At 40.3% G+C, this 14,498-nt stretch overlaps 1 protein-coding gene across 1 annotated transcript in view; it reads right to left on the bottom strand.

Annotated features, from left to right (window-relative positions):
• Window positions 1-415: 415 nt before the first annotated feature.
• Window positions 416-14,498, bottom strand: part of DNAH5 (dynein axonemal heavy chain 5) — a 336,311-nt gene continuing 322,228 nt past the window's right edge. The window contains exon 79 of the mRNA XM_045163647.1: window positions 416-2,350. Within this exon, the coding sequence (XP_045019582.1) occupies window positions 2,199-2,350 (152 nt within the window). The 3' untranslated portion in view covers window positions 416-2,198. The remainder of the gene's footprint in view (window positions 2,351-14,498) is intronic.

Here is a 14,498-nt window from a genome sequence, read left to right as displayed (position 1 = left end):
GTGTGCAGGCTCAGTCACTGCAGAGTGAGGGCTCTAGGAACTCGTACTTCAGTAGTTGAGGCACCCGGGCTTAGCTGTCTTGAGGCAAGTGGGATCGTAGTGCCCCAGCCAAGGATCAAACCCAAGAACTCTGCATTGCAAGATGGATTGTTACCCATCGGATCACCGGGGAAGTCTCCCTGCTGAATTACTTCCTAAAAATTTCCATTTGTTTTCATGGTGTTCTTTTCTACTTTGGGTCTCCAAAACTGATACATATATACCAATGGAGTATATCACAAAATTATATGTATTATACATTTTCAAGTTATTTGATTAAAAAATCCAATTTTTAAAGCTTATTTCTGGATACTCAATGGAACTCACCTCTTTGCTTATAAATAACAATTACAATTCAGACGTTCATTAATGGATTTTATTAATCTGCATTATTTCCACATTTTCATTATTTATTATTCAAAATAAAATGATGGTTTTACCACAATTCACACAAATCAACTGATATATTAATTCAGACCAAAAGAAGCTGCTCAAATGAAAATAGTATTTTCCAAAATGGGTAGGTGTCACATGAACCACTCAGGTCTAATTCTCATTATAATTAAAATAAAATGATACTCATCACAGAGCAAGTCCTAGTGAGAGGGACCCACAGTGGTCTCCTTGTAATCCCTCCTCCTTATAAAACATTTATCACCAGAAACCTGAAGCAATGCATTTCTAAAGTTAAGCAATTCTAAGCTGCAATTCTACCTGAGCACTGACCACGTCCCCAAGTAAACAGGTTATAGATGAAATAGTGTATAATCTATAGTCATGATTTAAAGTAAAAACATCTGAGAAGCCCCTTATATAGTATTTTCCTAATTAATAAAAGATCATGTGAATTTTTCACCCACTAAGACTTTTATCCTTTTCCTATTTTTTCTTCCAGTCATTACATTTTTTCAAGTCAACTGGAACCTTTACCATTCGATCATATCTCTTTTTATTTTTCCACATTATCTTCTAACTTTTGTCCACACCAAATACATTTTAGTTATAATACTCAATATTTTGCTAACTTTATCTTTCACTTAACAGCCTGTGCTCACCATTTCTACATTATGAAATCTTCACTATTGTTTTTCATGGCTGTCTGCTGCTGCTGCTGCTGCTGCTAAGTCGCTTCAGTCATGTCCGACTCTGTGCGACCCCATAGACGGCAGCCCACCAGGCTCCCCCATCCTTGGGATTCTCCAGGCAAGAACACTGGAGTGGGTCATGGCTGTCTAATATCCTCTAATTTCCTTAAACATAGACTTATTTTTACCTTTGGGGGCATTTATTATTTTTATGCTATTAAATACACTTTTATATATCATTTTTTCAGTCTTTCAAATTGTTTCCTTGGTAGGTTTCTAGGAGAGAAAATAAGGGTCAAAACATGTGAATGTTTTTATGATTCCTTCTGTGCTTAGTTAATCATTTTACAAAAAAGGATGGGTTGATTTCTATTGTTCAAGGAGTCTGAATTTATCACTTTAACAAAGACCTCATCACAATTCACTTTAGCTTTAATTTTTTTAATTATAACAAATGTAAGGTAAGTGTCACTCTTTAGTAATTATCTGTGGAGTTGAACACTATTCCATATGTTTATTCTATAGGATTACATGCATTGTCTATTCATCTATTCACATTCTTAACCCACCATTCTATTTCCTTCCATTTTTTAGATCTGTTCAACTGGCAACTTCAGTCATGAAAAGAAATCTCTTACCTGACCTAAATGCAAAAGGCAACAGAAACAGAATTAGCACAGACTTGTCATGTTTCCTTAGAGAACTGGGCTGTCACCGGAACCACATTAACAGAAGAATAATCCCTTCCAGGGAAATACTAATACCATCTATTTACCCTAGTCAGTCTTTGGCGTTGAAAGAAGAAAACATATTACTCTGGATTTGAGGGCCAAGCTTGATTAGAAAGTTATAAACCTTACTTCTAAATCACCAGATAGCTTTTCAAAACACACAGTGATTGGTCATTAACGGTGAAACAGACTAAATATAAGCAAGCATCCAGCGAAGGAGCAGGGAACCCCGATGCAATTCACACACCCTACAATCAACCTGATGTACACAACGTCCGTATGGAAGAACAGAGCTTGTGATACTCTGGATCCTGCATTTACTGGGTGAGGGACACGCCCCACATTACTTGACATCGCAGAGAAGGGCAACTCCACGCAGCACCCAGTGTTCGGGGGCCTGGGCCGTCCTGAGGTCTACAGCAGCGATGTAGTTCAAGTCTGTTCGGACCGGCTTCTTGTAGATGGGACAAGAGTATAACCGAGGATCTCTCACAGCTACAACAAAAACCATCAGAAATCTTGGTGAATTTCTCATTCATGCAGCCCCCAAGAGAGTGCAGAGCCAAATGTGTGCATCTGGAAGGTCACAGTGGGCGTGGCAGAATGAGGGAAATTCCTCCTGAGGTCAGGCAATCCCTAGATGTGAAGCAGATGCTATCAAGCCTTCCCAAGGCGGGTGTGACAAGTTACCCAGATGGCCTCACATTTACCCACCCACCTAGTGTCCCACAACCTTGACACTAACCCCAGTCCATGGGACATGACCACCCGCTGCTTCCTTTCCTTTCCACCTGTCAATTCAACTTTGCGCCTCCACCCTCGCCCCCTGTACCTCCCCCCCAAAACCGTGTGCCTTCACACCTTCTTTGTTCTTCCCATGTGGTTTGCCTTTGGCAAAAGGTACCTGTCCTGTTTAGTCAGACACCCAGAACCACTGGTACTTCACTATTATTACTGCAAAACCCCTTCTTCAATCCTTTTTGCCATAGGATTTATGGCTTCTCAGTCCATAAAGAATCTGCCTACAGTGCAGGAGACTTGGGCTTGACCCCTGGGTCAGGAAGATCCCCTGGAGAAGGAAATGGCTACCCACTCCAATATTCTTGCCTGGGATATCCCATGGATAGAGGAGCCTGGTGGGCTGCAGTCCATAGGGTTGCACAGAGTTGGACATGACGTAGCAACTAAACTACTACCAAACCACATTGCAAATCACAGGACAGAGGATGTTCCCCACCCCACCAGGTGTTGTGAGTTCTCTATGTGTGTGGAAAAATACAAATGGCAGGAAGCAGAGAGCCACAGCACAGTTCAGCTCTCTGAGTCAATCTAATTTTCTGGAGTAGGATAATACATGGAATCTCCACAATCACATCTGTCGTGAGAGACAATCTCTGTATCCATCCTGTACGGGTCCTCTCTTAGGCATTCTCTCCAGCCCTGGAATCCCCATGCTGAGGACAGATGCAGATCTTTTGTGACTTCAAGCCTATACAGTTTGGAGAAGGGACTTCTTTTAAGAAAAAGAGTATAATTTGCAAATACCAAATTAAGTTTTGGAAAAAGCCTCTGTGTTGAGTAGCCCTGGAGTTTAAGCTTCAGCAGCTTCCTGTTAAATTCACTCTACCCATAATAGTTTATTTGCACATCTTGTAACATCCATCTTTGGAAGCAGTATATTATTCCTTTTTCTCTCCCAGACTATAAACTATTTCAGGACAGAAGTTATGTCTGCATTCCTCCGTGTACTTCTCTGGAAGGCCAATGTTATAAATGACCCTAACATAACTACTAAAATGAAAACACATTTAACTAAGAGGATAACTTTGGAGAAATAGTGTTATAAATATAGAACTTTCAAAATGCAATATTAATATATTAGTGATACTGAACTTATTTCCCAAAAACTAATTTCCTCAATAATTCAGCTTTTCCTAACACATCAAAAAATAAGGCAGCACCAGCAGTTAAAGTCTCATTTTTGGACCCAAGAAAACCTTCAACCTGCTGTGCCGTGTGTGTGTGTGTGTGTGTGTGTGTTCAACATCATCCAACTCTTTGATATTCTATGGATTGTAGCCAACAAGGTTCCTCTGTCCACGGGATTTTTCAGACAAGAATACTGGAGTGGGTTGTCATTTCCTTCTGCAGGGGATTGTCCCAACCAAGGGATCGAATCCATGTCTCCTGTGACTCCAGCTACAAATGGGAAGCCACCTGGAAGCCTCTCTACTATAAATTCAATTCATTTTATTGGAAGAAATTAAACATTTGCATATGATAGCACTTTACAAAAGTTTCAATAAAAGTAGTTTAAAGCCACAATTCTTAATCAGGTGTGATTTTTTTTTTTTTAACCAGGGTACTAAATCTAGAGACATATTTGGTTATCACAACTGGGAAGGTGCTACCGGCAACTGGTGGCTAGAGGCCAGGGACACTGCTAGCATCCTGTAATGCACAGGACAGTCCCTCATAACAAGACTTCTCTGTGCCAAAAGTGTCAGCAAAACCAAAGTCGAGAAATTCTGTTCTAAAACAATGTCACAGATATTTTACAGTACTCTAAAATGAAGCATTTGCTTAATTCCATGAAATTAATTATTAGAAACCATCTAAGTTAATGCAATATCTAATTTTTAAGTCTAGTCACTATTTTAATCACCATGAGAATATCATAAGTAATAATAATAAGGCAAACATATGAAAATTCTAGCTGAGCTATTTCAAATCCTAAAAGATGATGCTATTCAAGTGCTGTGCTCAGTATGCCAGCAAATTTGGAAAACTCAGCAGTGGCCACAGGACTGGAAAAGGTCAGTGTTCATTCCAATCCCAAAGAAGGGCAAAGTCAAAGAATGTTCAAACTACCACACAATTGGCGCTCATTTCACATGCTAGTGTGGTTATGTTAAAAATTCTTCAAGCTACACTTCAGCAGTATGTGAACCGAGAACTTTCAGATGTACAAGGTGGATTTAGAAAAGGCAGATGAACCAGAAATCAAATTGCCAACATATGCTGGATCACGGAGAAAGCAAGAGAATTCCCGAAAAACATCTAACTTTTGCTTCACTGACTGTGCTATAGCCTTTGACTGTATGGATCACAACAAACTGTAGAAAATTCTTCAAGATATAGGAATACCAGACCACTTTACCCGCTTCCTGAGAAACCTGTATGCAGGACAAAAAGCAACAATTAGAACCAGATGGAACAATGGACTGGTTCAAAACTGGGAAAGTAGTACATCGAGGCTGTATATTGTCACCTTCCTTATTTAATTTATATGCAGAGTACATCATGCAAAAGGTTGGACTAGATGAATTACAAGCTACAATCAAGATTGCAGAGAGAAATATCAACAACCTCAGATATGCAGATGATACCACTCCAATGGCAGAAAGTGAAGAGGAACTAAAAGAAGAGAATGTGAAAGCTGGCTGGAAACTCAACATTCAAAACACTAAGATCATGGCATCCAGTCCCATCACTTCATGGCAAACAAAAGGGAAAAAAGTTGAAACGGTGACAGATTTTCTTTTCTTGGGCTCCAAAATCATTGCAGATGGTAACTGCAGCCATGAAATTAAAAGATACTTGTTTATTGGAAGGAAAGCTATAACAAAGTTAGGGTATTCAAAAGCACATATATAACTTTGCCAACAAGGATCCATATAGTCAAAACTGTGGTTTTTCAAGTAGTCGGGTACAGATGTGAGAGTTGGATCATAAAGAAGGCTCAGCACTGAAGAATTGATCCTTTTGAACTCTGGTGTTGGAGAAGACTCTTGACAGTCTCTTTGACAGCAGGAAGATCAAACTAGTCAGTCCTAAAGGAAATCAACCCTGAATATTCATGGAATGATTGATGTTAAAGCTGAAGCTCCAATACTTCGGCCATCTGATGTGAAGAACTGACTCACTGGAAAAGACCCTGATGCTGGGAAAGACTGAAGGCAAAAGGAGAAGCGGGCAGCACAGAATGAGATGGTTAGATAGAATCACTGACTCAACAGACACAAATTTGAGCAAACTCTGGGAGATAATGGACAGAGGAGCATAGCATGCCACAGTCCATGAGATCGAAAAGAGTAGGACAGGGCTTAGCGACTGAACAACAACAACAAAATGAAAATTTCTGATTAAATAAGTGAATGACTCAATTTGAGGAGTGCAATTAATAATAACTACACTAACTGATGTATTTAAACCCTTTAATCCTTATATATATTATATGTTCAAGGGTTTGAACATATAACAGATATTTAACTAATTGTTCTTCTTTATACACATTTCACTAATAATCATTTTATAACTCTTAAAAAAAACCCTTAGAGTCTTAATTTGAAATAAATGATAAACATGATAATTGCACCTTGGGAAGTATTTGATTGTTTGGGTTTTAATCCCAGAAGAAAAATACAGTTCAAAAAAAAAAATGGTGTTCTTTTCAATAAGCAGGTAAAAAAGGCAATTCTCTGAAATACTTATCCAATTTTATTTATTTTTAATTGTTTCAGAAGGGAAGGTATCCACGCCAAGTCACAGCATGTAACAACCTTCTGCAGCAGGATTAGAAACTACCAAAAATACAACTTCATTGTAAAAGTGCTGACAGATGCTTTATAAACAAGCACATAAACATCTGAAACTATTACTCCTGGTTAGACAAAAAAATTGAAGACAAAAATAAGCATGCTAGGTAGGTAGAACAAATCAGCTAAATATGCTTAAAACCTTGGGGCTCCAGAAAAACAATCAGAGAGAAGAGGGTGTCTAAATTGGTGAGCTATATGCTTTGGGATGCTAAAGGTTTCAATAAAACACCTTGAAGAAATTTCATTTTCTAACTGTATAACTTCTCTCTCTCTAGCCTACATTTTTCATGCAAATGTTAGTATATCATTACATCATATATTCTTTCCAATATGTAAAACAACCAAGATACCTAGAGATTCCTTATGTCACTCTTTTATTTAACCCCTCTTTTGCTTCAACAATATGTGAGCCATGAACTTCCAGATGTTCAAGCTGGTATTAGAAAAGGCAGAGAAACCAGAGATCAACTTGCCAACATCCATTGGATCATTGAAAAAGCAAGAGAGTTCCAGAAAAATATCTACTTATGCTTTATTGACTATGCCTAAGCCTTTGACTGTGTGGATCACCACAAACTGTGGAAAATCCTGAAAGAGATGGGAATACCTTACCTGCCTTTTGAGAAATCTGTATGCAGGTCAGGAAGCAACAGTTAGAACTGGACATGGAACAACAGACTGATTCCAAATAGGAAAAGGAGTATGTCAAGACTGTATGTTGTCACCCTGCTTATTTAATTTATATGCAGAGTACATCATGAGAAGCACTGGGCTGGATGAAGCACAAGCTGGAATCAAGATTGCCAGGAGAAATATCAATAACCTCAGATATACAGATGACACCACCCTTATGGCAGAAAGTGAAGAAGAACTAAAGAGCCTCTTGATGAAAGTGAAAGAGGAGAGTGAAAAAGTTGGCTTAAAACTCAACATACAGAAAATGAAGATCATGACATCTGGTCCCATCACTTCATGGGAAATAGATGGGGAAACAGTGGAAACAGTGTCAGACTTTATTTTTAGGGGCTGCAAAATCACTGCAGATGGTAACTGCAGCCATGAAATTAAAAGACGCTTACTCCTTGGCAGGAAAGTTATGGCCAACATAGACAGCATAATAAAAAGCAGAGACCTTACTTTGCCAACAAAGGTCCATCTAGTCAAGGCTATGGTTCTTCCTGTGGTCATGTATGGATGTGAGAGTTGGACTATAGAGAAAGCTGAGTGCCGAAGAATTGAAGCTTTTGAACTACGGTGTTGGAGAAAACTCTTGAGAGTCCCTTGGACTGCAAGGAGATCCAACCAGTCCATCCTAAAGGAGATCAGTCCTGGGTGTTCATTGGAAGGACTGATGTTGAAGCTGAAACTCCAATACATTGGCCATCTCATGTGAAAAGCGACTCATTTGAAGAGACCCTAATGCTGGGAAAGATTTAAGGCAGGAGAAGAAGGGGACAACAGAGGATGAGATGGTTGGATGGTATCACGGACTCAATGGACATGAGTTTGGGTAAACTTCGGGAGTTGGTGATGGACATGGATGCCTGGCATGCTGCAGTCCATGAGGTCACAAAGAGTCGGACATGACTGAGCAACTGAACTGAACTGACATCATATATTCCTTCTGATATGTAAAACAACCAAGTTACCCAGAGACTCCTTGTATCATTCCTTTATTCAACCCCTGTTTTGCTAAAAACATTTGAGTTATTAAATAAAGAATATTTATATGTGATATTTCTTTTAATCCTTCAACTAGCATGTGATGGCATCACCAACTCGATGGTCATGAGTTTGAGCAAGCTCCGGGAGTTGATGATGGACAGGAAAGCCTGGCATGCTGCAGTCCATGGAGTAGCTAAGAGTCAGACATGACTGAGCAACTGAACTGAAACTGAGCATGTTTTACTGTATTAATAATAATAGTAATTGTTTTTATTATTATCTACTGTATGCTAATTATGTGCTGGACATTGTCAGTTTTATTCTCTCAGCAACCCAGTGAGATGGGTACCATGATTAAATCCATTTTAATAGATGAGAACCCAAGGAGGTGAGTTACTTATTCAAGGTTACAAAGCTGCAGGTAATGAGAGAATCTGGCTGGAATGGACCGGGAGCCTAAGCTCTTAACCTCAACAACAGTGTGACGTACTCTATGTACGTGCCTCCATGTTTTTTTTGCAGAAAGATGTAAACATGAGCCGGAAATAACTAGATACCTAACTTCCACTTGTGGCACAGTTGCGATTCCTCTGAAGTCGCATGAGTGCTGTGGTGGTAAAGCCAGGAGAACACCCCAAATATCCAGGCTCCTGGCTCACTGTCCTTGGCCTGAGGACATGTGCCCCACTGTGGGGCAAGGAGGTGACCACCTTAAGCCTGCAGCATGGGGAGAGGAGGGCCTAGGGAGTGAGAACTCATGTTCCTATAGGACAGAGGCCTTTTACTGTGTCTACCTCGCTATGTACCTGAGAAAAATTAATTCATGACTTCAAAATACAAGGACATTTTCCTCATGTCCAATTTAGGCTTTAGTTTCCAGCTTCATCCCTACATGCACAGTCTTGAGTAGAACACAACCACAGGAATTCCAAGATATGCATTCAACCCACAACAGACAAAGGTGATTCTGATAACAGATTTAGTAGCCAGGAATCACAGGCAAATTACTTAATATCTCTAACCTAGTATTTCCCCATCTGCAAAATAGCCATGATGCACCTTATAGAGTCGTTGTAAAGACTAAATGAGTGAATATATGTGAATGCCTGGCATAGCATAGTGCTTAGAATGCAGTAGATACCCAAGGTGTGTTAGATTTCTCCTCTGTGCCTCTACACATGTATACACGTGTGTGCATATACACAGTTACCTTTTCTCTAAACCTAATTCCCCAGACTCAGGTTCCAGAAGACTAACAGAGTTCCAGGTTTGCAAACTGCAAGTGGACTAAATGCTGTGGGGCTCAGGTATCAGGAGGTCCCCAGCTCTGGGTCACTGCACAGGGGCTACCCCCATCCCAGCACCACGAATGCACAGTGCTGGATCAGGGTGGTCACAAGGCATGCTGACACACATTGTTTCTCCTGCAGGAAATATTCTCATTAGCTACAGGGACTCTAAGATGCTTCTCTACCTACTTAGCAAGCATCACTTTGTTCCCCCAAAATTGTAATCACCACTTTCCCATCACATGGGGTACAGCACAAAAGTTATTAAGAGAATCACTCTATATATAGGAGACTTTACTGAAGAATTGATGCTTTGGAACTATGGTGTTGGAGAAGACTCTTGAGAGTCCCTTGGACTGCAAGGAGATCAAACCAGTCAATCCTATAGGAAATCAGTCCTGAATATTCATTGGAAGGACTGATGCTGAAGCTGAAGCTCCAATACTTTGGCCACCTGATGCAAAGAGCTGACTCTTTGGAAAAGACCCTGATGCTGGGAAAGACTGAAACCAAAAGAAGAAGAGGACAACAGAGGATGAGATGGTTGGATGGCACCACTGACTCTATGGACATGAGTTTGTGCAAGCTCCTGGAGTTGGTGATGGACAGGGAAGCCTGGCGTGCTGCAGTCCATGGGGTCCCAAAGAGTCAGACAGGACTGAGCAACTGAACTGACTGACACTGATCTTTCCTAAACCTTCCTCTTTTCAACTTTCTTTGATAACAGAGGATCTACTGTTTGGTGTGTCAGTGGGTTTACTCTCTTGGTGTATTTAGCACTACTTGGGTGACTCCCCAATGACAAGAAACAAAAATAAATGTTTGGGGATATATCACTCAATTTTTAGAGTTTAAATAAATATCTGGGCTTCCCTTGTGGCTCAGCAGTAAAGAATCCTCCTGCCAATGCAGGAGATGCTGGTTCAATCCCTGGGTCAGGAAGATCCATTGAAGAAGAGCATGGAAACCCACTCTGGTATTCTCACCTAGAGAATTCCATGGACAGAGGAAGCTGGAGGGCTACATGGGATCACAAAAGAGTTGTATACAACTTATGGATTAAACAACAGACAACAAAGATTTCCTTTTATAAACAAACTAGTCCTGTCTGTGCCCTTCATATTAACATAAAAAACAATTCATTATAGGAGTTTTAAATTTAAAATGCTACACCTTTGGAGTGTCCTCTAGTCAGTAACAATATTATACCTCTTTATCGCAATTAGGGCCCTATTTAGTCATCAAAATTGAATTAAAATCATAGTATGAAAAGAACCTATGGATGTCACAAACCTACAGTATGAATCTACAGTATATCACAAACCTATGGACGGAGGTTCGTGACATTGTACAAGACCACTGATCAAGACCATTCCCAAGAAAAAGAAAGATAAAAAGGCAAAATGGTTGTGTCTGAGGGTGCCTTACAAATAGCTGAGAAAAGAAAAGAAGTGAAAGGCAAAGGAAAACAGGAAAGATATACCCATTGAGTGCAAAGTTCCAAAGAATAGCAAGGAGAGATGAGAAAACCTTCCTCAGTGATCAAAGCAAAGAAATAGAGGAAAACAATAGAATGGGAAAGACTATAGATCTTTTCAAAAAAATTAGAGATACTAAGGGAACACTTCATGCAAAGATGGGCACAATAAGGACAGAAATAGTATGGATCTAACAGAAGCAGAAGGTACTAAGAAGAGGTGGCAAAAATACACAAAACTATACAAAAAAGATCTTCATGACCCAGATAACCACAATGGTGTGATCACTTACCTAGAGCCAGACATCCTGTAATGCAAAGTCAAGTGGACCTTAGGAAGCATCACTACAAATAAAGCTAGTGGAGGTGATAGAATTCCAGTTGAGCTATTTCAAATCCTAAAAGATAATGCTATGAAAGTGCTGCACTCAATATGCCAGCAAATTTGGAAAACTCAGCAGTGGCCAAAGAACAGGAAAAGGTCAGTTTTCATTCCAATCCCAAAGAAAGGCAATGTCAAAAAGTGTTCAAACTACTGCACAATTGCACTCATCTCACATACTAACAAAGTAATGCTCAAAATTCTCCAAGCCAGGCTTCAACAGTACATGAACGGTGAACTTCCTGATGTTCAAGCTGGATTTAGAAAAGGCGGAGGAACCAGAGATCGAATTGCCAACATCCACTGGATCACAGAAAAAGCAAGAGGATTCCGGAAAAACATCTAGTTCTGCTTTGTTGACCTTGCCACAGCCTTTGACTGTGTGGATCACAACAAACTTGAAAATTCTTAAACAGGTAGGAATATAAGACCACCTTACATGCCTCCTGAGAAATCTGTATGTAGGTCAAGAAACAACAGTTAGAACTGGACATAGAACAACAGACTGGTTCCAAATTGGGAAAGGGAAGGAGTACATCAAGGCTGTATATTATCACCCTCCTTATGTAATTTGTATGCAGAGTACATCATGAGAAACACTGGGCTGGATGAAGCACAAGCTGGAAACAAGATTGCCAGGAGAAATATCAATAACCTCAGATATGCAGATGACACCACCCTTATGGCAGAAAGAAAAGAGGAACTAAAGAGCCTCTTGATGAAAGTGAAAGTGGAGAGTGAAAAAGTTGGCTTAAAGCTCAACATTCAGAAAATTAAGATCATGGCATCTGGTCCCATCACTTCATGGCAAATAGATGGGGAAACAATGGAAACAATGAGAGACTACATTTCTTTGGGGCTCCAAAATCACAGTAGATGGTGACTGAAGCCATGAAATTAAGACACTTGCTCCTTGGACGAAAGCTATGACCAACATAAACAGCATATTAAAAAGCAAAGACATCACTTTGCCGACAAAGGTCCCTAGCCGAAGCTATGGTTTTTTCAGTAGTCATGTATGGATATAAGAGTTGGACTATAAAGAAAGCTGAGCACCAAAGAATTGATGCTTTTGTACTGTGGTGTTGGAGAAGACTCAACACCACAGTCCAAAGAGTCCCTTGGACTGCAAGGAGATCAAACCAGTCAATCCTGAAGGAAATCAGTCCTGAATATTCATTGGAAGGACTGATGCTGAAGCTGAAACTCCAATCTTTTGGCCACCTGATGCAAAGAACTGACTCATTAGAAAAGACCTTGTTGCTTGGAAAGACCGAAGGCAGGAGAAGGGGATGACAGAGGATGAGATGGTTGGATGGCATCACCGACTCGATGGACATGAGTTGGTGCAAGTTCCTGGAGTTGGTGATGGACAGGGAATCCTGGTGTGCTACAGTCCCTGGGGTCACAAAGTGTCAGACAGGAGTGATCGACTGAACTAACTGAACAGATGAAAAGAACAATGGAATGTTAATTTCCTATCACTAACAAGACACCTCTCCAACCACAAAGCTATTTGGCAGCAAGTTTCCACCAACTTCTACTGAAACCAAAAAAAAAAAAAAAAAAAAAAAAAAAAAACAATAAAGAACTGCAGTTTTCTTTACTTTTTTATTAGCACTTTGAAATTCACAGTCACCTTTTCTGTTGCTTATTTTTATTTCCTCTCTTACCTGCAGCTAATGAGCATCACCGCTGACTAATACCCAGCAGGGTGAGTACAGTTCTTCCACAAAAATGTGTTCTTAAGTCATAAAGGACTGCCTGTATTATAAAATTATTGCTTTATTACTACCATGCTGAGATGTTCAATGTCACATGGCGAAGGATTTTTACACATTAGTCACAAGAAATAAAAAAGTAACACCTAACTGAATGTGAGAAATATTTTTCTTTCACTTTATAAGGGAAATATTTTTGAAACAGTGTTGACTAGATGCAACAAAATTTCTAAAGTATTACTTTTGGCTGAAAGAGCATTTGACTATTAATTCTATAAAATAATCACCACCTTGGGACCTCACACCACATAAGGATTAATGAACATGAAGAGGGGCTTCCTTGGTGGCTCAGTGGTAAAGAATCTGCCTGCCAAGGCAGGACACACGGGTTCGACCCCTGATTCAAGAAAATCCCACATGCCTGTGGAGCAATGAAGCCCGTGCATCACAACTATTGAACCCATACACCTTAGAGCCCAAACTCAGCAACAAGAGAAGCCACCTCAATTAGAAGCTTGTGCAGCACAACTCGAGAATAGTCCCAGCTCGCTGCAATTAGAGAAAAGCCCGTGCGGCAATGAAGACCCAGCACAGCCAAAATTAAATTAATAAATACAATTATTTTTTAAAAAAATCATGAAGTCACAGGCAGCTTGTTTACCCAAACCCAGGCACACACATAGATCCTTTCAGACACGGCTGCGGCATAAGGAGTGACACCCTGTACCAAGAGGGAGGATGAGCACTCTCACATCTCTTCTGATGTTCATGGGTGCCCCTTCCATTACACACTGTCTGTTCCTCAAGCACAGCGCCTCCATTGCTAGCTCTTGTCTCTGCATGCTTGCCTTTGCTCCATGGATATCAGTTCAATTTTCTCTTCTCAGCAAACTCTTTCCTGAACACCTGAACGCTCTCCCACTCCCTGACACACCCTGTGTGTGTCTTCTTTACAGAAACAAGAGCTATCTGAAATCAATCTGTTCATTTACACTCCATCCTCATTATTTGTGGGACTAATGTATCTATTTCCTCTGGTGGCTCAGCTTAAAGAACCCGCCTGCCAATGCAGGAAACCCAGAATTGATTCCTGGGTGGGGAAGATCCCTTGGAGAAGGAAATGGCAACCCACTCCAGGAGTCTTGCCTCGAAAATCCCACAGACAGAAGAGTCTGCCAGACTACAGTCTATGGGGTCGCAAAGAGTCAGACACAACTTAGCCACGAAACAACAACAACGAATGTATAGTTTAATGAAGTCCAAATTACCGACAGCTCCTAGGAGAAATAGAGGGTCAGGTTCCTCAGAGCCCTTGGCCACAGAATTTTCATCAACCGATCAATTCATAACCTTGTTTTCTGTGTTTCTGTTTAAAGACCAATCAATACATAACCTTGTTTTCTGTGTGCTTTTGTTTAAAGTCATCTTTTTAATATGCTCTGTTGATTCATTAACACTGAACTCAAGGCCAACAGCACTGTGACTCACGCCTGAATGAAGCTTGTCTA

This window comes from Bubalus bubalis, chromosome 19, assembly GCF_019923935.1.
Source record: "Bubalus bubalis isolate 160015118507 breed Murrah chromosome 19, NDDB_SH_1, whole genome shotgun sequence".
Taxonomy (NCBI): domain Eukaryota; kingdom Metazoa; phylum Chordata; class Mammalia; order Artiodactyla; family Bovidae; genus Bubalus; species Bubalus bubalis.
This window is presented reverse-complemented; position numbering and strand designations above follow the sequence as displayed.